This window comes from Pelmatolapia mariae, linkage group LG5, assembly GCF_036321145.2.
Source record: "Pelmatolapia mariae isolate MD_Pm_ZW linkage group LG5, Pm_UMD_F_2, whole genome shotgun sequence".
Taxonomy (NCBI): Eukaryota; Metazoa; Chordata; class Actinopteri; order Cichliformes; family Cichlidae; genus Pelmatolapia; species Pelmatolapia mariae.
Genome location: NC_086231.1, coordinates 15,352,042 through 15,379,105, shown reverse-complemented (window position 1 = coordinate 15,379,105; position 27,064 = coordinate 15,352,042). Strand labels below are relative to the sequence as shown.

General features: G+C 39.4%; 1 protein-coding gene across 4 annotated transcripts in view; it reads right to left on the bottom strand.

The window, feature by feature from the left end:
- Positions 1-27,064, bottom strand: part of cadpsb (Ca2+-dependent activator protein for secretion b) — a 66,574-nt gene that overhangs the window by 27,850 nt on the left and 11,660 nt on the right. For all 4 annotated transcript variants that reach the window (XM_063473825.1, XM_063473826.1, XM_063473827.1 and 1 more), the window contains exons 3-11: positions 22,844-22,957; positions 21,301-21,633; positions 10,972-11,052; positions 10,471-10,704; positions 8,094-8,215; positions 2,025-2,136; positions 1,031-1,170; positions 532-598; positions 88-196 (exon numbers count right to left, since the gene is read on the bottom strand). In XM_063473825.1, the coding sequence (XP_063329895.1) occupies positions 88-196; positions 532-598; positions 1,031-1,170; positions 2,025-2,136; positions 8,094-8,215; positions 10,471-10,704; positions 10,972-11,052; positions 21,301-21,633; positions 22,844-22,957 (1,312 nt within the window). The remainder of the gene's footprint in view (positions 1-87; positions 197-531; positions 599-1,030; positions 1,171-2,024; positions 2,137-8,093; positions 8,216-10,470; positions 10,705-10,971; positions 11,053-21,300; positions 21,634-22,843; positions 22,958-27,064) is intronic.

The window sequence follows — 27,064 nt, the reverse complement described above, 5'->3', positions numbered from 1 at the left end:
GCTGGTAGATATTTACATTGTGTGTGTCATTTGTTTATGTGTGTGTGAGTATAGGTAGTTTTATTATGTCCCGGTGTGAATCCTCACCTGGCTGGGGATCACTGTAGTCCACAGTATATCCGTCCAGCTGCAAAAGCTCTTGTGGTTCTGACTTTTTCTCTCGGTAGCTGCACATTGCAAACGTATACTGACTCACCTGTAAAAAGAAAAAAGTAGCATTCAAATCAGTCACAAATCCAATCATTCTATACAATCTTTAAGTTAGTGATTCTCAAACTGTGACCAGGCCCAACTAGTGGGGAATAAGAGCAAATAAACTACTATTTAATTGTTATTAGCCGTTAAAAAATGTGGGATGTAGGATGTTAAAGCTTTTTGGGTTGTAAATTGGGACAAGCTAGTTTTATATAAAACAACTACACGGACTCCTGAGTGACATGTGCTCTATATTGATTTGGTAGGCTTACAGGAACCTTTAAGCCAAAACCCAAAACACTGCAATGATCTTAAAAACATGTTTTCGTTTTTTACCTGTACGAGGACAAAGAAACGCTTCTTCCAGCGCTTCCAAACATTCTTCCCAAAAGCCCACAGATACCTGTCAAAACATTGTTCACACATGATGACAGAACACAGTAAAGCTGTCATAAAGAACACAAATGCTAACTCCATCTGAAGCACTGAAGCAGAGTTTGTTATATTTGATCTTAAGTTATGTGGATTTGCTACAAAATAACCAAAAAATAGAAATTAGAAGTTGATCCAAATTCTTAAGAAGTACAGTTTAACTGTTACATAAATGAAATGCGATTAATGCCAAACGCTTTGCATGTGTTAGCATCTTCTAAAATGATTAAATTAAACTACACATTGGCATCCACCAGGGGGAGTAATGCACTTCACAGTACTTTTCCATGGTAGGTGAGTAGAAATGAGGCCAAGGAGCTCAGAGTTGGAGTTCTATAGGAAAGATGTGGAATATAAAAATAAGAACACCACTGCACGTGTTGCTTGACAGTGGATTGCTTACCCGCAGTGTTTCATGTTCTGTGGTTTGTCCATACGTATGGCCAGTTTGATCCTGAGATCTTGGTCAGGGCAGGCCTTGGTCACAGTCATTTTGTGGAGTTCTGACTGTTTGGGGCTGTTAGGAGTTGGGTGGAGGACAACCTGCACTCGCAGAAAAGTAGATCATTAAATACAAGAAATTATAGATGACCAGGTGTTAAATCTTTGATCTGTACAACACTGAGCAGTGTCAATCAGTCTGCTTGCATGCATTAGTGATTTCGTGTGTTTGCTTTTCAAAAGAAATTTTAAAAAAAGGTAGTGAAGAAGAAGAACTGTGCTTTGCTCTCCCTCCCCGAAGAGGGGGGTCTAATCTCTCTTTGCTGAGTTAAAGAGCTTTGAGGAAGCCTGCCAACTCTGCTGCAGTGGGAGATCAAAGAACCAAGGTCACTGCCACTACAGGGACGTCTGAGGCGCCGCTGCCCCGACGCAAACCAGCAACACCACCTTCTTTAACTACCTGTCACCTTTACACGACAGGAAAAAGCAGGGTAAAGAAGCGATTCATGTTCCTGCTTTGTTCACGTTTGAGTCATGTTTGAGTAATGCTCAAAGGCTGGAAGTCTCTTGTTAGGAATGAGGCAAGAATTTTTTATCAGTCTACTCTTAACAGATGTGCAGCAGTCAAATTCAGATACAGCACAATGTGAAAATTTCAAAATGTGAGAGCCATTTGTACTTTCAAAAGAGCTCATGGAAAAATAAAAAAAATAAAAAAAATACTGGAACTAGAGCAAAATAACAAAACCTTATTTATAAATCACAGTCATGTGACGGGACCCTGGAGACTCTTTTGAGCTTATTACAATCAGAATGATGCACAGCTACATAAATAAAACTACTTTGAGTGACTGTGCATGTATTTCTATAATCAAAACACAAGTTTGCACTATTTTCATCGCTATGTCAACATCAGAGTGTTAGTGCGCTAATAAAATAATAAGCAGAAGTGTTACCCGGCCCAGTTCTTTGTCTTCCAGTGCCAGCACCCCTGTACTCTCTGTAAACAGCTTCACCTTGACAGCAGGCAAAGGGTGTGTAGTGGTGAAGTCACCTTGGGTCCCCCAGCTGAAAGAGACAACAAAAAGCACTCCAGAGGTTAGTTTCCATGACACCACGGTGAGTCCGTGTTCCCATCAATTGTCATTTTTAATTGTTAGTCAGTCTGGGAGACAGATTTCACCTTAGTTGCAGTATTTTATATGTAAATTACACTGAAAATGTCAGTAAACAATTTCAAATTCAAATCAAACCATTTTCAGATGCTTTTTGCTTTAATCAAATAAATTCAGCTGAGCCTCCTGGGACTGAAGCATACAATAGAGGGAAGACAATGCAATGTTTATGCACACAAACACTCCAATCTTTTGTATCACAGGAGAAAGATAGAGGTGGTCTGATTGAAGGAATTAAAAAAAAACAAGGATTACGACAAAGTCGCATAAGTCAAAGTCAGGATAAAACAAACAAGATAGCAGACACAATTTATTTGTTCTGACTGTTGTTCTTTGTCAGCAATAAATAAATAAACAGTCAGAGACCAGAGAATAGTCAAGATCAATGTATCTTTTCTACTTGATTTTCGTGACTCAAAAGTAAGACAAGGATCTTTAAAATGCTTAAAATCTATATAGAGACAAACTGCAATTGAGGGGCAATATTTTTGGTACTGAAGATTTCTCGAGTCGATTTGTGGTCTGTTTATATTGTGAGAAGTATTAATTTATCAGTTGCAGCCGAGTGGTCCACGTGGAGAGCAAAACAGGAACTTCTAGCTGTCATTAAAAAAACCCAAAAAAACTTGTCCTCATTCATATTTGTATTATAAATAATTCATCCATTGGAGGGACTGGAGCCTATGAGAGGCAGTAAACACTCCGGACAAGTTGTGAATCAATCTATAGTCCATCATGACTTGTTCCAGCCAGACTGGAATAGTCTGGTCACAATGAAAGTTGCATACTTGAAACACAAAAAGAAAGAAAGAAAGAAAACACACTTTAATTTACTTCAGTATCTACTGGTATCAAAGGTGTCATTTAGTTATTACCATTTCTACCAGGACAGTAAGTAAAAAGACTACATATTAGCCCTAGACACTGGAATCATCTGATTTCCAGCATTCTCCATGTGTCCAATTATGAGCTGGACGTTTCATGCGTATGCAACATTCGCAAAATGTGCGCAGCAGCCAGGCAAATACTTTCACGCACACTTACAGCCATCACAGCCACACACTAACATGCCATTAGTGTAATAGCTCCTCACTGTAAGTGAAGACACAAAGTTCACCAAAGTAAACTGTAAAGGAACCACCAGACAAACATTTGTAACAACAAACCTAATTAGACCCTTAAATCACACTCACCCAGCTGAACATGGACATTTTAAAGAAGCAACAAAGGCAAAGGGGCTTCAGCGATCCAGAGCTTATAGGCAGCCACGAGCCAGCAGCCTCAGTGTGAGCAGTAAAAGGATCAAAGCAATTTCAAGGAAAATGTCCTGTTATCTGCTGATACTTATACACATACTGGAAAATTATGTAAGTGTCTGACATCTGTTTTGTTGCATAAATTCATTGCTCCTGCTATTGTTTGCTAAGCTAAAATATGTCAGATAAAGGTGGCTGTACAGCAACTCATATTCATTTAATAGAATAAAATAGAGCAGAATAGAATAGAATAGAATAGAATAGGATTTTATTAATCTCTTGGGGAAGTCCCCTCAGGGACATCTTTCCAAAAGCATAGCACTATATTTTGAGTTGTTTTCTTGAGAAAATAATTTATTGCATTAAGAGAAAGTAGATGTTGTTTTGTATATGCTGTCATTTACAGCAAAGAAAGGCAAAAATGGCAATTGACAGGTCACACTTAGGAAAGTCGGGAATCGGCCAAGAAAATAGCCTAATACAAAGAGTGTTTTAAAACAGTAAGTATAGTTGAGGTTAACGCACCGCACTACATCTTAGTATATCTATCTATATATATCTAGTTTCCCATGTAGGCTTGAAACTCATTACTATCTGCAAATATGTTCAATTTACTAGCAAGGCACCATTTATCAATAAACTATGTAAGATCTAGGTCTGAGACTGTGCTTAGGGAAAGGCCTCACTGGTCAGATACCCCTAGTACCAAACTGAGAAAGAAAGAAACAGGTTGAGGCAGGTTGGGGTAAATGAAAAGAAATATACATGTAAGTGTATTAATTATGGTTCTATTTCTCAACTTCTAAGTAACTATATCCAACTAAAACTGGTTAGTGTTGTGCATGTATGCCCTAGAAGCCTACAGATGGATGTCCGGGTGTTGGAGGATCTGAAATAGCAGGAAGCAGTCCAGAGCGGCAAAAGCAGCTTGAAGCGATGTGGGATTTTGCAGTGTTACTGTGAGGGTGTGTTTGGTACAGTATATGATGTGAGGAGTGAGAGTGAAGTCTTACAGCTCACTTCTGAAATAGCTCAGAGCTTTTGCTTCATTAGATATCTGTCAGTGACTCAACATATTTGCCTTAGGCTATGGCACTAGGATACTTCACCTGTATGTATTGTTTAATATACTAATTAGGCACCATGTTTTGACAGGTAAGGTAATGTATGAGACTGCATCTCTGATTCTGCAGAATTAGTTTTGAAATGTTTAGTTTAAACTGCCATTCATGAGTGTGGCAATGTTTACAAGAGTGCAAAAATATGAAGCTATCATTTAACAGCGAGCCATTAATATCAAACTGGAATCTCACCAGCTATGCTTTGCACAAGCAAAAAGAATGACAAGAAACAAAGCGGTTTCTTGTAATCATAGGAGACAACATATAGAAGCCTCTGTTATCTCTCATTGTCATCTATGGCTGCCAACATGCCAAAGCTGCCTGAAGCTTTAGCAATACGACATGAATGCCTAAGTTCTCACTCTGCAGCAAGACACGACGAACATGGTGTCAGTTTCCAGTCTAGAAAAGGATTTTTTCTCGTAAGCATTTCTAACATTCATAATTAATTGTCGCTTTATGTACACAAAGATGTTGCAGACACAGCATGTAGAGGAAGAGAAGAAGAGCTGCTGACTGACAGTGAGGAGTGACTGTGAGTTGTGTTGATTTCAGATGGAACCATTGTACCAGCATGAAGGTGACCTTGTGGCTTATTCTAAGGTCTATTAATGGACGTGCAAGCACTACCCTCCTGCAATTTTTTCCTACAAAAGATTATACAACTATGTGCTTGCTCAAATGGGTCAAATGAAAAAATCAGAGTTACAGAATTACGAGAGAATTAAATGAATGTCAAAACATTTATTGGCTCATCTGAGTTAAATCAGAACCACGATAGTCAGTTGAATGTCAGTCTGAGCACATGGCTGCTGAACACATCCAATTATTGTATGCAAATATCCTGCAGCAGTCTGTACATTAACACATTTATCTCATGTAGGTCTTTGCAAGGTTTTTTGTGTATACTTGTTTGTACTGCATATAAGCAACCGCACACGGTTGTGTTTTAGTTACTACAATAATTTCTGGGAGGCTTACCCTAACCTAAAAGCAACTTTAATGTGTGGGTTCCTCACAATAGCTGTAAATATCTTTATGTCCCCACAACATATGGAATATACTGGAATACACACACCCACACCCACACACCCACACACACACACACACACATTACCCTTGCCTTGTTCTCCTCTAATCCGTCCCCTCATTCATGTCCTTCCGTCTCTCTTCATAAAATGGCTCTTAAATTAAGGAGATCAGAGGAAGACATTTGGGCCTTAAAATAGCTCAAATTTGCATGAATGTTTCATGGACATTTCTCTTGTATCTTGTACTGTGCAGTACTGGTTAATTAGAGGAAAAAGGGTAGATATATTTAGCAGCGGATATATTTTTCATCATCACCGTCATTGTTGTTAATCGAGTCTAATGAACTGGTATAACAAGAAGGGAGGCAACGGAATGATTTAGGATATGTACAAACCGTGGGGAATTTCACAGAAGGGAACTATGTTATGCCATTTTGTATTTAACATGCTATGGGATTTTTACAACCCTCAACCAGTCAAAAGCATTGGTTTCAGCTGTAGATCATAGCTTACTCCAGCAGCTTTAATAATAAAGATCTGTGCTGTCCCATGAGTCTAGAGATTTACTGTTAAGACAAATTTTCATTAAACCCACTTTTATTAAAGGTAGAACATGCAGGAGGTTCTATATGTGTAGACTTCTACAAAAGCAACCCCCTCCTCCACCCAGACAAAATCATTACTAGCGGGTCACTAGAAGTGTGTGGTCTTAAACACTGAACAGCAACAGCACCTCTGATACTTTCAGTTCCAATTTAAAATCAAAGAGAAACACAGCATTTCTGCTTTTGCTTACTCTGGAAAAATGATGGGATACACAGCTGTGCTTACACACACCTTTGTCCCAACTATCCATTATACACAATGATGCCTTGAGGCGACTTTTGTTGTGATTTGGCGCTATATAAATAAAATTGAATTGAATTGAATTGAATTGCCAACATGAATCTATAGCATCTATAGTATGCAGATTGAATTTAATATAAATCTAATAAACATAATAATATTATTTGAGTACATCAATAATATAGTGGGCTAAAAAAATGCCTTGTTTGGGAAGCTACTGAAAATCACCCTGATCCATCAACAGAGTGCAGCCTGCCACTAGGCAAGTCCACTCAGTCCTGAATTCACTCCCTCACTCTGGCTTGAATGACACCATTTAAACAAACTACTGAATACAAAGAAAGATAATCAATAAAAATGAAGAGGAGGCTATTTCCCTGTTTCTTTTGTCTATCTGGGAGTGACAAAAGAAAAAGGCGAAAGAAGAGGAAAAGGAGAAAAAGGTAAGGCAATTCTGAATGGCATAGATAATAACGAGTAGATAGATAATTTATAACATAATGAGAATTTTTGCCTAGGGCTCCCACAGACTCTAGACTTGCTGCTGCCCATCAATCCCGATGATCGTCATCAAAAACATAAGCGGTATGCATCGAAGCATAATGTGAATGCCAGGATACAGTGTTTCCCTGTTCCACTGTTTATTTTCTAAATGTGCAGTCCCCCTCCCCAAGCCAGTACAAGTGTACAGAGTCTGAAGACGACTTCATTAAAATTGCTAGACAAGCCGGTCTATGTCTCTGCTCTGCATTCACACAAAGTCTAGTTATTGAGAATCTTTTTCACAGGGTTATGTAAAGGTTGTGTGTGCTTTAAAAATGACTGCAATGAATAAAAGAATATCAAAAAATATGTTTAAAAATATATCTCTTGTTCTCGCTATTGATGCTTCCACTTCTCATTCGCTTTCTATCTTCCTCAACTGCTGTTCACTTTCTCTCTCTCTATCTCACTGAACCAGGAACGAAAGCCTAAGTTTAAATGTTGTATTTCTAGATAATATCCCAACAACTGCTGCAAATCATATCATCATCATTAAGTGCAGGTATTCTCCATATATAGGTGTTTGAGATCTGAATTTCCTGCCCTGGTCCAAAAAAAGAAAAAAGGTTTCAAATAAGAAAATAAGCAAACTCATGTTTTGGTAAACTTCACAGTGCTTTTCCATTTCCTTTAAATGCAGTCATTTACATACAAAGTGCCTGTGAAAGAGAATGAGGAACACTAGAGAGAACACCAAGAAGCCACTGGGTTGTGGGAGAGTTTAACAGCATACATTTAGAGTATTTTTCACAGAGCCAATTAATTTCTCAAAGTGTGGTTCAGCATGGATCTTACATTACACGTCGTGCTACCATTACATAGTTTTGATCGCAAAGCTCAAAACCACTGATGGCTTATCTAAAGGAAACAACAAAAATCAATTATTAACACTTCATTAACATTCATCTTCCATTAAACCAGAGGTTTGTCTTCAGAGATTCCTCAGTAGGCATCAGTGCCTACGCTCTACTGATTTGAGTTACATTATTAAGGTATTTGTCAGTCACATATATGCATGTGGAAAACCATGCAGGTACATGCTAAGGCTCTTACGTTGGCTTGGATGCCTCTGCCTGGTCAGTCTGGAGTTTCTCGCCTCCCTCCACCTCCATGGTGCAGTAAACAATCCTGTTTGGAGCCAGTGATTTCAAGCCCTGCACTTCCATGATCACCACCTGGGAAGAATAGACACCTCAGTGGAGGTTACTGATGTAAAGTGATTTATTGAGTTTAAAAAGTCAGCATCTTATGAGCAGCTAGCAGTTCTAGGCAGTAATTTTTCGAAACAGTATGCCAGCCACAAAGACGATTTAAGCTTACGGCCAGTGCCCTAGTTGTACAAAAATGTAGATTGTAGTTGATTTTTATTTTTTTTTTACTGGAACAGGCTGTAATAATTTCAGATTTCCTTCCAGTGAAGTATAACTCTCTATCATCGAAAGTGCTAGTAGGAACAATCTGTCACATCAGGTCTTATATTCACTCTTTAATAACTCTGAACACAATATAGCGATAACACTGCCAGAGGTAACTCTTAAATTGTAACCATGAATTTCAAACGGGAGAGCCAAAGGCAGAAATATGTGCTGGCAAGACAAGAGTTTACTTTGAGCAAAAGTATTTTTTAACTTTCCTGTATATTATGCTGTTTGTTATCTAGTCATCTTGCAGATTTTGCTTGGGGGTTTGGGTAGGGGGGGGTGTGCACTCAAAAAATTAAAGGAACACTTAGAAAATGCATCAGATCTCAATGAGAGAAATATCATCCTAGATATCTTTACTGATATGGACTGGATAACGTGTTGTGAAGAAAAGGATGCCACATGGTTTGATGAAAATGGAAATGATCAACAAGGGGTTGAATTTAAAAACACCCAATAACCAAAGCCAAAAATGCTGCAGCAGGCTAGTCCATTGTGCTCAAATTTCATTGCAGCACCAACATGATAGTTTGCATGGCCTAACAACATTGCGGCATACTAAACAGCAGAGGGTGTGCGGGGGGATCTGCTCCGGGATCTGGGATGTGCAATTCTGGAGGAGCTGGACTACCTGTGCAAAACTAGGAAATAAACTGTAAGAAAACAAGAGGAGGGAAAATATAGGTGTCCTCCACCTGTAAAAACAGTCCTCATTTGGGGGTTGCCTCATTGTTGACCCTCCAGTGCAATTTCATTAACACCAAAGCAGCTGAAACTGATTAACAACCCCCTCTGCTACTTAACTGATCAGATCAATATTCCAGAAATGTAATTGACTTGATGATGTACTCTGATTACAAGGTGTTCCTATAATTTTTTTTGAACGGTGCATGAAAATCTTAACAGTAAAGTCATGCTGCTCTTTCTATGTACTCAACGCAGGAATCAAGTGACTTGTTGTGTATCACAAGTGATTCCGCCTCGAGTCTCCGAAGAGGTGAATTCTTTCAGCGATTGGAAATAAACTTGGTGCTTTACCAAAGACCTATCACAGTGCCACCTCACAAAAACACATACTTCTTTTGCTACTGTGCAAATAATTTCAGACTTCAATCTCTAGAGTGGTGTGCCAAATTGTTTGTGAGCAAACAGAAAAAGCAGGGTCTTATTCTTCTGCACATTATGTACTTCCTGATTCCGAAATAGCACCGCATCATAAGAAGTGAGGTGCGATTGCCCCCTGTTCCATGGTAATAGCTCATCTCAGACAAGCCGATAACAAGATGACTCACATTTCCCGTTAAGGAGCAGGTAAAAGGGGGTTTTTGTGCGTATGTGTTTATGCCAGTCTGTTCTTCGCACGGCGTCTGTTCAGTCCCCTGAACAGGTCTGCTGTGTGTTTCTATACTTAGTCTCAAGTAGTTGATAAAAGTTCTGAATTAAAAGTTATGTTGTAGACAGATGCAGTTTTGCATTTATATGCCAGTTGGCTATATTTGGAAATTCTGAAAAAGGCAGTTCTGTGAAAAGGATTTAATCCACTTCACAATACCATCATCGAGGTGTCTGATTAGTCCTAGACTCATTCTGACATTCATAAAGAGCTGGCTCGAAAAGGAAGAAGATACAAGGATGTCTCTGAAAGAGAAGTCCTTGTATCTAATTCAACAGGCTATTACCTGCTGTATTCTCATATTAGCACAATCAGATGTCACACTGACTTAATAACAAGTAAATTAAAGACTATTTAATGTCTGAGCCAGCTGCATCAGACACTTGTGTTCTCACATGCATCTCCGTAGGGACTATCCCTAAACCTTTCTAAAAGTCTAGAACGGTTTGGGGATGCAGTGAATGTGTGAAAATAGTTTATTTTCTGTAAATATCCTTACTTCTTTTGAGTGCCTGAAACATTTCTACAGTACTCCATCTCAAAACCATCAAAACTTGGTAATGCTTGTAATTTTCTCATATTGATCATCATACACTCATATCTAGTATCTAATTACCTCTAAAGTAAAGGACAGGACCACATCAGATTTGGACAGTGTGTTCTCGTCCTCTTGGCCCATATCAATGATAGAGGTATTGTGTCCCCGCTTCAGCTTCTGGAGTTTAAACTCCCCGCCCTTAGACACAGGCATGCTCTCCAAGTTGGCCATCAGCTGATTCACTGAAGACTTGAGTTCCTCGATGAACATGGCCTCCATCTCTTTAGATACAAATTTGGGGAACTTTCCACCCTGTTGACAAAAATATAAAAAGGCTCAGAAGAGAACTACAAGTCGGGTAAAATAAAAATGATAAAAATATCAAATAAAGGTTAATTTACCTCAGTTTAATTAGTTTCCTATAGCAATGCTAATTATGTGTAAAGTAAATACAGTAACATTTGTAAATACTGCCCATACACTACTCTCTTCCACTACGATGTTTATAAAAGTTACACCATATTGGCAACATATTAACTATATAACAAAGCATGAGTTCCCCCGCTGAGTCTGACTCACTCTGGCAATCTGGTCTGCCATCTGAAGACGACCATCCAGCTCTCGTCTGATCTGTGCAGCCTGCTCATCCAGGTTGTCCAGCTATTGGTAACCAGAGAAAAGCAAGTCAGTTGAATCCCACTAGGTACTGCAATGCTTTAAATGTGAAATATTATCATTATTGTTACTGTTAATAATGACTTGTTTAGGTTGCCTAGGAATATAGGTATTTAGCCAGTTTTGTTGGAATGTCATGGCAACTGACGAGGTGCACATATGCTCATGAGCAACCAGACAGGACCTGCACGGCATATTGCTCTTATTGTATACAGCCAGTTAACAGTTGGTGGTGATAATACACAGAGAACTGTAGTAAACACAATGACAAATAGCACAATAAATTTGATATGTTTATCAGACCTCGAGGGCACATGGTCTAAGGAAACAATCAACACTGATACAGCAGGAACACATATATTTCTCATTTCACGCAGTCTTCCTCCATGTCACGAGCTGCCACATGCATTTCCTACAAAGTAATTTGGGCCACAACAGTTCAGTGAGATTAGAAGCAAGTAATACCACCTTGAACTGCTTTGCCTTGGACAGAAAATATGAGCAGGTTACAGAGATCTGGTAAGCTCCCCAGATTTTTATTTTTAATTTTATTATTAAACTTTCAGATTTTCACTTCAGGAACAACTGTTGCTGAGTCAAGTGACATGGCCCGAGGTCTTATGCTGGTCTTATGCTCCCTGTGGAGTCACATAAGGCGTTGCTTTCAATGACTCAATTTGAGTGAATGAACTGTGAGGCTGTAGACTTGGGACTTGGACTCAAGTCGCACTGGATTCGCAAACATAAGGACAGTCAACTTGACTTGGTGTTGCTAAAATACTGAAAAACACTCTACTGAATGTGGTTTTGTCTTTGAGCTCTGTCAAGCTGTCATAAATAATTAATGACATAACAAAGATGTGGGCAACATCGGCTCACGCACACTTTCAGCTGCAGATGCTGGAAGCGGAACAAAGAAAACTCTAAATTTAGATAATTAAATTTAAGGTACTGGATAATTATTGAGAGGCCTTTTTTTTTTTTTAGCAAGTATCTAATTTATCACAAGAAACAGAAAATAAATAAAGTAAAAGTTGTAAACAAAAAAGCTACTATTACTAAAAAATACTGCGACACTGGTGAAGCTGTTGTTTATTGTAAATGGTACATAGACTGGTTCTTATAAAGCACCTTTCTACTCTACCTGAGCAATTGAAGACCTTTATACAACATGCACATGCCTCATTCACATCCATTCAAGCTAGCACTTTTTTCTACACCTAAGTGCTTTCTAACATTTACACACATTCACGCTCTGATGGATGCATCGGAGAGCAGCCAGTATCTTGCCCAAGGATATTTGGCATGCAGACTGGAGCAAGGGATCGGACCAACAACCTTCCGATTACTAGTTGAACTAGTTTAAGGGAATACAGCATAACAACTGTGTGTGGGCGCTCATTTGGTTACAATTAGCTGTTCGGGGCAATTGTTTTTATTTTTATTTATTAATTTATTTTTTCCATTATGACACACATCCTTTGCTATTACTGCTCAGCCCACTCTCAGTACATTTAATGTTAATGATGCATCCATTTTCTTAAACACTGATCCAATTCAGGATCATAAAGAGGCAGGAGGGTATCTCAGAATTGCTCCCTGAACAGGTGACAAGTGTATCACAAGGCTAACACAGAGATGCTAACATTAACACCTACGGCCAATTCTGAATCACCAGTTAACATAACAAGCATGTGGGAGGAGGACACCCACCCCGGCTGTCCACTGCATTCAAACTCCAGGAACGTCCTGCTATAAAGTGACAGCACTAACCACTGCACCACTGTGCCACCCTTAATAATGAATTACCCAAATCAGTAAGCTGTTGCTTTCTATTGTTCTAGCATCCCAAATTAAATACATGAGCTTGGGTCATTTGTTTAATTGAGTGCTTTCACTGTTATCGCAGGTTCATTCACATTATAGCTTTTGGTGTAGATGTACCATGGTCAAGCTGCACATTTCAAACAGCTGATCTTAAATTGATGCCTCGGGAAAGGCTAAGTTGGGTGGGCCAAAAGAACGACAACAACAGTGATAAAGAACAGCTCTGTCTTGAAATGAGCCATCCAGAACGTTTTTCGGTGCGCAGGATCAAAACGAGAGATAACGCAACTCATTTACAATATTTGAAAAGTGCCTCGACTGGACAACATTAGATGCAGCCCTGACATCTGTTAGCCTAAAATTTGACCCAGAGTAATGATAAGCAGAGAAATCTGCGTCTTTTTTACATCAATAATGAATGAGAGTTTTATATTAGCTGACACAAGGATATAGTGGAAATGGCTGATGTCTTTTTCATGCACTGTGCTTCTGCATGTTTCACTCCTTCAGTTATTCTCTCAGCCAAAATGTCTCATTCTTGTCAGATTTGATGTTGTGACTCACCAGTCAGCACCGTTCCCAATATGAGGTCTGCAGCCTAATTGAGATGGGGTGTTTTTTGCAACACAGTTGCACCTGGGGAGCCACAAACCTCTCCACCCAGCGGTGTGGTGTGCGTGAGTTTTACAGTGAAAAATAAAAATCAGCCCCGTCTCACCATGGCGCTGTTAAATTGTAAAATTCTTGAGTTTTACATGAGCATTAAAACTGGTGGGAAAATGTGACGCTACAGTTTTCGTGGCACACACGTACCGTATCAGTTTGTGTTGATAGCGGATTCAAGAGAAAGTAAATCTCTAGAATAAAAATACTTCAGTTTGCCAAAGGAATATACAGGACAAGAGACTGTCGATAAAAACATTGCAAAATTGTAGAAGAAACCTGTGATCTCTAATATTTCAATGCACAACAGGAGCAGGAGCTGCGCTGTAATAATAAAAGTTCTTTAAAATATTTTATATTTCTCACTGTCTATGACTAAAAGATCATTCAATTATTTGAAAATGTGGCGATACTTTTTCCAGCTATATGTCCCTTATTGGGTTAAGTGACTTTCAATATGACAAGCCTGAAAATAACATGAAATAGTGCCCCAACAGAAGCAGGATACCACAAAATATGCGACGCATATAGCATGGTGTTCTTGAGAGGGGTAATGTATCACAGTCAATTTTTGATTTTATCACTAACAGCCACTTGGTCTCACCAGCTGAGCTCCCGATTCTATTTGTGATAACAGTGCTTTAAACTCCTCTGGCCTCCTGCTAATGGGATGCGTGCCAGACCTGACCTCTCTGTGCCTTATGGTATTTCACTCACTTATATTACATTAACAGGCCTTGTCTTTCAGGCTTTGCCATATTGATTCTTCGCCCCTTCCAGCAATCCTTTTTAAGAGAGAATGAGGTGAAGTCACGGTGCAGCCATTAGAAGCAGGGGAGGGGTGTAGTAAGTAACACACAGGAGGGAAAAGACTGACACAGATACCCGTGGTCACGGTCTGTACATTGAAAAAAAGGCAATAAATTTTAGAAGCTTAGTCATGCAATTAATGGAATATTGTTTTCATTACTGAAATGTGTTATCAGTTTGTAATATATTCAGATGTGTGTTAAATTGTGAACTGTCAAGTGTGGTGTGCTACCAGTGTTGGCCACTGAACAGCCACCCCACTACATAACCCAGAGTTCCTGTTTAGTAGAGCACATAATCAGACTTTGCCACCAGCTGCAGCAGAATGTCTGCATTAGAAGCACAGCAGTACTCTGCCAAGCTGAGACTCTTAAATGATGGAGAGCATCCTGTGGCAGGAAATATCATGAACCAGAGTATTATTTTCATTGTCCAAGAGCAAAAAAACCCCCAAAACAGATTTATCCACAGCCACAGCTCTGAATGATCCTATATGCTTTCCTTTCCCTGCTGCTGCTGGTCTTGTCCTGCCTGTCAAAACGCTCAGAGATCTGGGTACTGTTGGACTGCGGTGCAAGCGACATCTGATTCTTGCAATCCCAAAAGAACAGCCTGGAAATTCAGCAGCTCAGCCTGTCAGTGTCTGACGCTGCATTTTTATTGTATGTGTGCTGTGTGCTTTCCCCATCCTGCTAAACCCAGAGAATACGACGGACCTAAACCCGTATGTCAAGGAAATATCTCTTCAGAGGAAAATCTTTCATAAGTGAAATTGAACAAGGCATTAGCAGATACATTTTTTTTATTACAGATATATGTAAATTGCAGTTCATCTGCAAAATTGCTAACATGGAAAGAGCGCGTGAATCTAATGGATGCAATGTGAAGGGGGGGATGGGGTCGCATTTCTTCTGTTACTGCCATCTCTGCCCTGACAGCTTTGAAAAGGAAAGACAGTGCTTGCTGTGAAAGGGGAAGAGAGCTGATGGAACTAACAGCCACCACCTACTGAGGCCCACAGCACCCCAATCTTATCAGGCCTACAACTACTGAAAGGTCACTATTGTCAGTGGCTCTCAGGGACAATATAGGTGGACAGGTAATCTCAAATAAATAAGACTGGCTAAAAGGTAAATTTCTGTCTATGTTACAGCACCATTGCAGCTAAATAAAGGTGACACTTCCTCAGTGTTAGCTAGACTGACAGCAGGTTAAAGGTGACAGAGCAGAAGCAGGCGGGTAGTTAACAGCTCAGCTGATAACACATTCCCAGGTGGATGCTGGGACATTAGCAGCAGCCTGTAAACATTGCCAGAGGCAGATTCTTATAAAGACCAAAGACAGGGCGGGCAGGGCTAGATCGGAGCTAGATGGGACCTGCAGGACTTGAAGCTGTCCTATATTTAGAACTGCTGCTGTGTGCATCAATGTGTTTGTGCTTTATGTGTGTTAATCTGCACGATGTGAGAAAAGGCTGTGCTTATTTGAGCGCACCATCGTGCAAGGTACCCCAATTAGAAAATGTAATTGCAACTGCATTTTTTTTCAAGAACATCCATCTCATTTCTGCACATCCTCAACACAGGGCTCCAAATGTGCCTTGTTCTTAAAACCTAGGGACACCTCAAAACAGGAAGTACGCATTAATTATATTCACCCTGAGTCCTAAAAAATGATTTGAGTTATTAGAGATAGACTTGTATACAAATACAAATTCACATCAATGAGCTCCCGCTTACAGCACTTAACAACACATAAGATATGTTATGTTACTCTTATTATATGAGTGTTTAAGATTGTAACTCTACTTTTCAGAAGCCTTGATAAGAGCCTTGAACTCGAAGCATTGCACAGACTGTAAAATCATTTTATGGAAGCTGTTTGACATGTGCATTAACCTGTTTTCAAACCTGCTGCATGATCTTTTTAAACCAGGTCCAGCCTATTAAACATTGTGATGGGCATAGCTTTTTTGATCTTTATAGCTGACCTATAATAACTCTATCAACAGAACAACACTTATTGCAAGTTGGCGCTATGATGTACGCGATTTTGATTACATCCATGCCTTATTTGGCAGTGTACTCTATATGAAACAATGGTGGAAAATTTGGTCATAGGGCTTTTTGGCAAAAGCATCCTAGAGCTAGAGTGAACCCCATTAGAAGCAGGCAAAGCTGGTGCTCAAGCACAGCAGCTGTAGCCAAAGTGTGCCGTGAAACAAGGGCAGTCTGTCTCAGAGATAAAGGCTTGTGTTGCCTGAGAAACTATCAGCAAGAGTAGGCGGGAAGGTCATCACTCAGACAAGGGAAGGACAAAAGCTGAGATCGGAGAGAGCTGAGCTACGGCAGATGGAGACCTTCAGAAAAAACTTCACTATCAGGGTTTCCTAATATGTTTTGCAACCTCCAGAGAATATGGGATGGAACAGTATGGTAGATCTTTGAATGCAAGAAGCTGAAGTAAACTGAGCTTGGATTCAATGCAATCTGTGGCTAGAAGACCAAAACAGGCTACAGAGCCACATCAATATCAAGGCTATTCTGTAAGATGGAAGTGTGAGAGAGGGCCCATCAACATGCAAAAGCCTCCCCGGTTAGTGAGTGTCTCTGGATAAAGAGAAACGACTCCACATGGGTTTCCAAGTACTGATTTCTGCTTATGGGTAAAGCTGGGATGCCCAAATGCATCAAAGCACAGAGGAAAAACAAGAAGATGTCACGACTCACTTGGTGTTCCCACAGAGTGTTGGCACCATGTCTTAAGGACTGGACTTAGGGAATATTACCAGCTAGGACTATACAATAGTCTATTAGTACACCTTTCAGGAAAAGAGGTTGTTATTTTGCTGCTATAATGGAGATTCTGAAAACATGGAAATTGTTTGTTTTATAGTTTTCCCATATAATAAATATTGTCTATATTCCATCCATATATCAAGCTTCACAATTCATTTCAGCATCACTGCTTTTTCAGCTAAGAGGTGGCTTGCCAGGCATAGCAAATACTTTCATCCTCTCCCAATCCTGTGTGCAGTGAAGAGGCTCCATTACGCCATTATATCAGCTACAGGCTAAACCAGGAAGAGCTCAGGCCTCATTTCCCAACTAACAGTTGCTGACATAACAAATTTAAGGGAAAAAGGAGGGATCTCCTTTAAAAACCTGTCAAAGGCAAACTGATTGGAATATCATCTTTCGCTCTGGGTGGGTGTCTACAGGCCATGATTTACAATTCTTCAGGGGGGAAAGTTTCATTTTGTTTGTGCTTTTCTTCTTATTCCCAGGCTTAGGTAATTTAATCAGTCGCTCGAGATTAGAGAATCATTTCACTAAGTGAGAGCCCATTGATGTGAATAAATATCAGTGATTAAAACAACTCAGAATGAGAACCTGCGAGCAGTGGTAGCTTTATTTGTGCCAAAATGATTTGTCAGCTAATTACTTCAGTTCCTTCAGCAACTAGGTTCCCACCTAGCCCTACAAGAGAGTAAGAACTTTACCGAGCAGTTGTTAACCTGAAAGCGTGCATAATGCCATTCCTTCACTGCTCACTTCTCCTGAGGTGAGTGCAAGAGAAGTGAATATCATGCCATTAACAAAAATGCATCAGCCGCTAGCAATGGATACAAAATGTCCTGTTGTTAGCTGCAAGAGCAAACACAAATGCTTATGGGTTGGTTTGATGTTTTTGTTTGCTTGTTTCTGTGTTTTAAATTGTGTTGTAGTTTATACTATCAGCTACTTATCATAGGGGACAGAGCTAAAGAATGTACTGCCGAGGACAGAGACGGAAATCTATAAAAAAAGTAAAAATCAATTCATCAGTTTAAGTCTGCATTTTAATTTCATCGCTATGTTGCCAGGCAGTTCTTCCTGATGGATAAATGATTGTAAAAAGCACCAGACTCTTTTTTTACAAAAGCTATAATTTTACCTTGCAGAACATAGGAGCTGCCAGACTGCTGCTTTAAAGCAGTGTGTTTGTTTCTGGATTTGTGTTACTTCCATCATTTAACCAATACCTTAAAAAAATTCAGTCACACAATCCGACTAATAGCAATAAAAGCAGCCATCAACTATTGAGCTAATCAAAAGTAAGAAAAAAAACTGCCAAAAGCTGTAATAGCCACTTAAAGTGGGTTTTCTCTGATTTAGGCTTCTGCAGTCAATCCTTGTAGAGCCTACATTACAATGTAACCTACATAATTGGCTGAACTTGTTACCAGCTTTCATGCGTGTGTTGTTTTATGTGTTAGTTACCTTGTTGATTTGCCACATATAAAAGAAGGTGGTGACAAGGTGACAGTTACATTTCAAGAGAGGCGCACATCAGATTATGGTGAAAGTTACGCCATAGGGTTTAAGAGGGGTTATAACATCCCTGTAGAATTAACATCCAAGTATAAATCTGCATGCCAGGTGCCCATGTTAAACTTCACAACAGCACATAGCAATTCTTTGTCTATATAGCTAACCATAACAATCACAACAACTGTATATTGGCTACAAAAGGAATTCAAATTTTGTAAAGGCCTAATCTTTGCATCATTGGGAGTGTCGTGGTTTGGATTGACTGGCTGATAATGGAATAAGTGAGTGCTAACAGTAGCTGTCTTCTTGGCTTCACCTCAGCTAATTTGAGTCATGAAATTTGGACCAAATTTATCATTGTTTGTAGCCCTAATGGCTTTTGGAACATTTTTATTGCAATTATCTGATACAGACAGTCGTCAAGAAAATCTGTGCTCCAATTTTGGTTAGTGAATGCTACTGAATGCTAATTGGGAGGTGCCTGGTTCTGTTGTTTACAGTCTACTGATGAAACTTGAGTTTCAGTAAGTTAGCTAATAACTTAGCACTCCATCAATCATACAAATAAGGTCATACAAAAAGTGATTATAACAGCAGTAAAAAGCTCTTCTGTCGCAGGTTAACCAATGCTCACAAAACTCTCAACATTTATACATGAAACGTTTTCCTAGAAGTTTTAAACCTGGTTTCTCACATTACTATTTAACTCAAGGAAAACTCAATACAAACATATTTTTCTATAAACGCTATCATATGAAGAATTACAAGTGAACACAGACTTCAAGATAGATTAGACTAATTATGACTTTTCAGAGTAGACACCAAGCACATTTTTAAGTTATTTGGTCATGCTTGGTGTCACTGCAGATAAATAAATGTGCAGCCATTAGTCAGTAGACCATGCTCAGAGTTTGGCTGGCGCAGCAGCTGGCCGTACACGTCTAATCAGTCTGTTAGTCATTTCCAGGGGCTGCTCTTACTTTAGCACAAGACAGAAATAGACCAGTGTTTCCTTTGACTAGTTGAATGTAAGTGCAAAAAAATATAAATCCCCAGTGATAACAGCTAAAAATGATGGCCTCTGAATCCCAGCCAATCCATGAAAACCTTTCATCAAATCCCAGCAGCCCTGAGCCATGCAGACTGGATTGCTGCATTTCCTTTTAGTGCGGATTTTATCATGTAGTAGAGGGCAGTATGCAGCAGTTGGTTGCTTACTGAGAGATGCTCCAAGTCACCAATAGTACAGTCAAATACATTTATTACAGCGGCAAAAGAAATGAAACAAGATGCCAAGAACACCTGGAAAAACAGTTACAGTGAAAACAGATATAAAAATGAATGCTCTTATTCAGATTTTGCATGTTTCACTCACGAGGAGACACATAAGCGACCAACTTACCTGCAACTGCAATGCAAAGGTGTAGAAATACAATTATGCACCATGTGTATTTGTATTTGTATATTTGTACCGGTGTGTTGTTAATTCTTGATCTGAATTGTTCAAGCTAGGTTCTGTTTGAAGAAATTGTATGTTTTGCATGCAAATTTGTGACCCTATACCATCAGCTCTGCTGCCAGAGTATAAAAAATAGGTTAAGCAGCTTCAAAGGCTTGGGAGGAAAAACACACTGAATATAAGTGCTATAGCAATGTATTTCTCATAAGCAATACACACATGCAGAACACAGCCTATATAGTTTGTTTCCATCTGAGACATTTCAATAATACTAAACTAATTTAATTAGCTTACTAGCATCTCATGCCATCTGCTTGTATTTTAGCAGCTGCTGAAGGTAGAATGACACCTGATCCAAAGTAGCTAAGTGCTTTAAAAACTAAATTGCCTCCCATAAGATGTGTTCATTAGAACTAAATGAAATTATTTAGTGACCAGATACAAAGGTTTCAGAGGCTTCCTCCAAATCCTGCCAAATCGCAAAGAAAGGCAACATTAGCAGTGCTTTTAGCTTTCTCATAGTGAGCAGTAAAGACAGCAAGGGAAGGAGAGTTATGTCTGACACAAGCACCCAAGTGTCCACTTTTATCCACCAGCAATCACAATATATCTCCACTACAATGGAGCATTGCTTGTCTGGTATCAAGGGATATATGTCAAAGAGACTAATTTGCTTTTATAATATCCCCATTTAACACTAGCACTAACAGTTCCATATGGGACAAATATTTATAACTCTAAATGCACCTACAGTCATAAATGTGCCACTGTAATTATTAATAATCTATGAACAAATTATCTGGTTCACACCCTGCAAAAAGGCAACTAGCCTGTGGTATTATAAGGATAAAAGATTTGTGTGTTGTTGTTGTGTTCTAACCACAGCACAGACAGGAGAACCGAGAAGTTGTGGCGTATAGTTGCAAAGGGTGAAAAAAAGGTGAAGAAATAAACTTGCAGCATTAAAATAAACACAAAGGAGGGACCTAATAAACCACAGTAACAGTTTGCACTGTGCATAATGTTAAACAGTTAGTCTAATTAAGGAATTAGAAGTCGGTGGACTATGGTCAGAGGTTGGCATGTCCCAACTTGGGACAGAATTTGCATGTATTTGAGTCAAGGAGGAAACCCATGTGTCACACAGGTGTGATGCCTTACCTGGCAGGCTTGATAAAGCAGCTGGTGCTCAAACTTTTTGATGCCGAGGATATTCTGAAACATCTCGTACAGTTGGTCCTTGCTGAGGATCAGCTCAGAAGCCGCGCTGGCAGTCATGCGTTGCTGCGCCTTCCGCGGATCCTCATCGCCACGGTAGATGGTGTCAAACTTGGCCATCCAGGAGCTGAGCACTGTCTCTTTGCTCAGACCGTCAATCTCCGGAAGGCTGCGCACGCGCTTCTCGATGTGCCTCTTGAACACTTCCCTGAAATCGTTGGCTGAGAAGCCACCACTCTGGACCATCTTTGCCACACGGTCACTCTTAAGAAATACCTACATTGTGAAAGACCAGTGTCAGTAGTTGCAGCTGAGTATGAAATGCATTTAAAAAAAAAAAAAGTTAGTATTTTAAAATGATGATCAGTAATTATATGGTAGCTCTGCTGTCACACTCGGCTTCAAACAGCAAATATCTGTCTTCAACAGCAAAACAAAACCATTAAACTGAATAATACATTTGGAGTGAAAAATCAGAGCATGTATGCATTTGCTGTGACTCAAGACAGGCATTCTGTGTGCAGCTAATGACAGCCTAACAGGGAGACATCCAGACAAGGCAATATTGTCACTGTGAAGCAATTATCAAAGATGACTGCTTTGTTATTTTGACAGTCAAATTTTGTTCTTAGCATTCATTATGACTCAAAGCAGTGACTACTGTGCTGAAACACCAGAGTGCAGCGGTAAATTACTCGTGACATTTTATTTTTGAAATTCATATGTCCTTATTTTATGAAAATGTGTTTACCTTAAAGTTTTCTATGACACCAATGATGGCTGAATGACTATATAAGACATCTTGTACCCTACATATGAGTGCAAGAGGGATGCACAGTTTCAGGTTTTCAATAGTTAATTCTGAACACTTGTTGTGTATTTCACATTAATATTAAATATCACAAAATAAATGAGATTCCTGTTCAGCTGTCACGCCTGTGTCAGTTATCTCCTAATTAACTTCTGCAAAAAGAGTAATTGTGTGTGCGCTTCCTGAGGGTTCCAGTCTCACATTAACGCTTTTCATAATGGCTTGTTTTTCCATCACTAATTTAACATATCCCGCTATATGTAATTCCTTTTGTCCTGTAAGCATTGTAGTAATGACTTTTTCATCTGCAGATTGAATACTGAGCTTGGAAAAGATGGCTGTGTCAACCACATGCTCTGACTCATAATCTGTGCAGTGAAAAGCTTCAGCCACCATTTTACCACTCAGAATTCAGGCATTTTGACATGGAACAGCAAGAGCACTGTGCAGTGCTTTTCTGACTTTTTTAGATTGAAAGCTACACATTTTGGAGAGAATAATGCGGAATATCCTGCACACACAACAAAAAGCGCTGTACTTTACAAGAGTGAAAATGTGAACATTTAGAATCATATGAAATGCAGCATATTTGGAAGCATTAAGCGCCTGAGTTTGAATGAAAAGGTTATTACTGTGATTGTGCTGCTATGGCTACATAGGGTGGGTTGTTGGTACCTCAGAGAAACTCTGCACAGCGTTGATGAATGCCTCATCAGCCACAATTTGTGTGTCTCCATTGAGGAAGGCCTGGAAGCGATCCTTGGTCTGCTGAAGCTGCTGCTTGGTAATCTGTGGAAGCAAGGACAAACAAAGATTGTGTCATGAGAAAAAAAAAGTTTAAACCAGAAAATAAAGCCAGTTTTTCATTGTTTACCTTGGTCAGATTCACGCAAATCACGGAACAAGCATTGAGCATGCTTCTCACCATTTTCACCAAATATCTCCTCTTATTCAAATTCATTTCATTTAACTGTATCTCATTCTGTGACTCATTCTTTCAGTCGTAGCCCACAGAATATAAGTGCAAGTGGATTTATGATGTTACACTGAGTGTTTGCTAGCTCCATCTTCGCATCTACATCCTAAACCCACATTACCTCTAGTGCCTCTGAACAGCAGCCAATCATACTCCTTTTTTACCATCACTTATAGATGAAATGCGTTGCCTAATGGCTTCCCCACTTGAAACCTAAACAGTGGAAATCTGCCAAACTAAATAAATCACACTCAGCTAAAAAGGTGTACAATGGTTGCATATGAAAACATCTCTTTTGAATGTATTGTCCAGCATTGGTTTTTGATTAAACCCCTACAAAACTACTGACTCTATTTGTCTCAGCAGTCTCTCAAATTTTGCTGATTAGCAGCTAGCAAAGCATGCTAAATTGCAAAACTACAGTCAATATAAAATTGTTTAACATCATCATGTTGACCTATGTAGCATTACAGAATGTCTCACTATAGATTATAAACTTGTTATAACATGTTATCAATCAATCAATTAAATAAAATTATTCTGAGCTAAAGTACATAACATGGCGTGCTTGTTATCTGTGGACTTCCTGAGATACATCTGTGCACATGAGTAAGATTTTCTCCATCACTTCCTTTTGTTCCAGTTTCGATCTTCATTACAGTCTTGATGTCCATGTATTGATTTCACACATGGTTACTGACTCAGTAATCTAAAGGTCAAGACTGACAGTCTCCCTCTGATAAGTGTCTTCAATCTTACAGTTCAACCTGTTATTATACGGGACCTGCTGGTAATGTGTGTGTCTGCCTGCATTCAGCAGCACATTGCAAGTGACAGACTTTGGTGTAGGAGTGAGGTGGAAAAGCACCACATATCGTGTGCCTGTGAGGCAATTTCAACACCATCTGTGTGTCCATCATATTACCCCAACCCCGTTTGATAGTGCTCAGAAAGTAATAGCCTCTAAGAATTCACTATTAGAGCCAAGTGCCAGAGTTAGAAAGCTTTAAAGTATTCAGGTCAAAATACAAACACCCAGCCAGTCGATACTATCACCAGAGGTTAAAAATGAGATGACCTGTCCAGTAAAAATAATATGGACTGAAACTGGAGGTATCACAAATCATTTCACCAAGACATCTCTTTTACTTTAGGCGATTGTTGTGGTGCAGAGGATCTCAGGATGATACATCCACTTAACGTCCAAACAAGTTCCACTTACAACATAAAACGGCACATCTACATCAGGGATCGATACTGCCCCTCTGCTTCAGGTTTCAGATTAATTCATGTTTCCCACAGCTAGATGTGAGATTAAAGAAAAATCTAGGCAATTTCTGCTGTGTTTTAATAAACCATGGCGTTCAAGGAACATCCTAAGGCAAGGAATGTTAATATTAACACGAGTATGCAAACTGCTCTGGTCTATGGGGATACACGGGAGCTGGGGTTGACACACTTGTCCATAGTCAGATACAGTGTTGGGAAGGTTACTTTTAAAATGTATTCCATTACAGAATACCGAATATGTGCCCCAAAATGTATTCTGTAACGTATTCCGTTACGTTACTCAATGAGAGTAACGTATTCTGAATACTTTGGATTACTTAATATATTATCATGCTGTTTACAACAACATGAATGTACTATTGCTGTGATTTATCACGGCTCCTAACCGTAGTAAAGGGCCCTCTGGCTAATACCTCGGGTTCCATGTCGGCTCGTAGCTGAAAAATAGCTTTACTTTGTTGTCTGGGTCAACTTTGCTAGCGAGAGACAGAGAGAGGCGTTGAAAGGCTGCTCCAACAGAACTTATTTTTTCCGGAGGAAAACATGTACAGTCGAGTCTTAATAGCTTACTTACAACTGGGCTCGTCAGGCACTCTTCTTGGCTGCAGTGGTTATTATCATATTTACATGCTTCCAGCTCCTGTTTCTGCTCCGTGACAGCTCGGACTTTTCCTTTTTCTCCCTCCTCGCGCTCACAGACACATAATGAGTATGGCAGTCCATTCTCCCTGCAGCACGGACTACACTGCCCATGAGGCTACATTCTTTAGAGCTATACCTGTAGCATTCTGCCTATTAGCTTAGCACAACAACAACAACAAAAAGGCGCTCTCTCACCCAGGAAACACGCAGAGAGAGAGCGTCACCCTGTAACCATGGCAACCGTAACGCTGCCGCCTGGAACAACAGAGCGTAGCTGTCAAACAAAATCCAAACAGTCCTGACCCGCGACAATATGAAACAGGGAAGTACCGCTGTGTAATCCATTTATTTCAACAAAGTAACTGTATTCTGAATACCACCTTTTTAAATGGTAACTGTAACGGAATACAGTTACTCATATTTTGTATTTTAAATACGTAACGGCGGTACATGTATTCCGTTACTCCCCAACACTGGTCAGATATTATCCATATCTGAAAGTGAGGTTGAAGATAAAAACATCTGTTTTCACTTTGTAACACTGTCCTTTGTATCATACATGTATAATAAACTGAGTTACTTTAATTTCGAAGATTTAATTCCCTTTATATTTCCTCCCAATAACACATTTCTTATACATTTCAGAAATACCTGCAGAGAAGTGTCACCTCAGTGTCCTGGTTGGCTTTTATGTGTAGAGTTTGAATTTTCCTCCTGTATCTGGTATAAATCCATATAGGGTTTATACCAGGTTTATACCGGTTATAGCTTCCTCCCACTGTATAAAGACATGCACGTTAAGTTCCTTGGTGATTCTAAACTGGCTCTAGTTTTCTTTTTATCTGTGTTGGACCTGTGATAGACTAGTAACCTGTCCAGGTTGTACCCTATCTCTCCTCCTATTACAGGTAGCCTAGAAGCACAATTAAGAAAGTGAATGGATGGATGAAAATTTCATAAGCAGCTTTCTGTGTAATAAAATTCTAAACAAGAGTGTGGCTCTTCAGACTGAAGTCGCATGCTCAGTAATGATGTACAATTTTTTTTCAAAAACAGGCAAAGAAAGCAATGTGAATAATATGTCAAATAGAGAGGAAAATGCATCCTGAGAGATTCTTTTTACTGCTGAGCTTTCAAAAGAGGCAAAAACCAAAGATGAATCAGGCTGACTGAAATGTTTTAGCAAAGCTAACACTTGTAATACTAGCTCTGAGGTCATTCATAGTGTAGCTTGCATAAATAGAGCCAAGCACTGATATATACTCTTTATACTGCAGACTTTGTGCACAACACAAAGTCTGTGTTGTGTAGACCAGAACAGATTTGTGACCATTATGACTGGATATTAATGAGCGTTTGTAATTACAGCTGAAACAATTAGTCAAGGTATCAACTGGCAGAAAATGAATCATGCAGCTCTTTCAATAATTAATCTGTTCTTTCAGTAATTAAAATGAAATACAAAAAAACTCACTGTTTCTGTCCTCAATAACATGATATGAATGTAAGATATTTCTTTTCAAATCTAAAATTTAAAAAGGTACCGCAGTAAAAATGACAAAAAGATGGGATATTGTGATTGGAACAGTGGGAGAGCACATTTGTGTTTTACCTGAAGATTTTACCTTGAAAGGTCAAAGCTAATAGTTCTTCCACTGACAGTTTCTTCGGGCTGATCTGAGACCATGTGACAACATAATAAGCTACTAACTCCATTCAAGTTTGCATATGTGGGGAGAAAGCTGAAGCACAGCTTGACTACTGGAAGTATTTGGAGTTTTTTGTGCTTTTATTTATTCCCTCATTGGAGAACCGTGCTGTGTTAATTTATGAAAGAAAATGCTTGCATTTTCCTCAGTATTGCCAGACTCCCAAGACATACTTTGCTGCTTTGGTCATATTGATTCTTCTCTGTGGCTCTTATCAAGATTGCAGTGTTACCCAGTGATTCATTCGCTGGCAATGAAGTGGGCAGTGGTATTAATCAC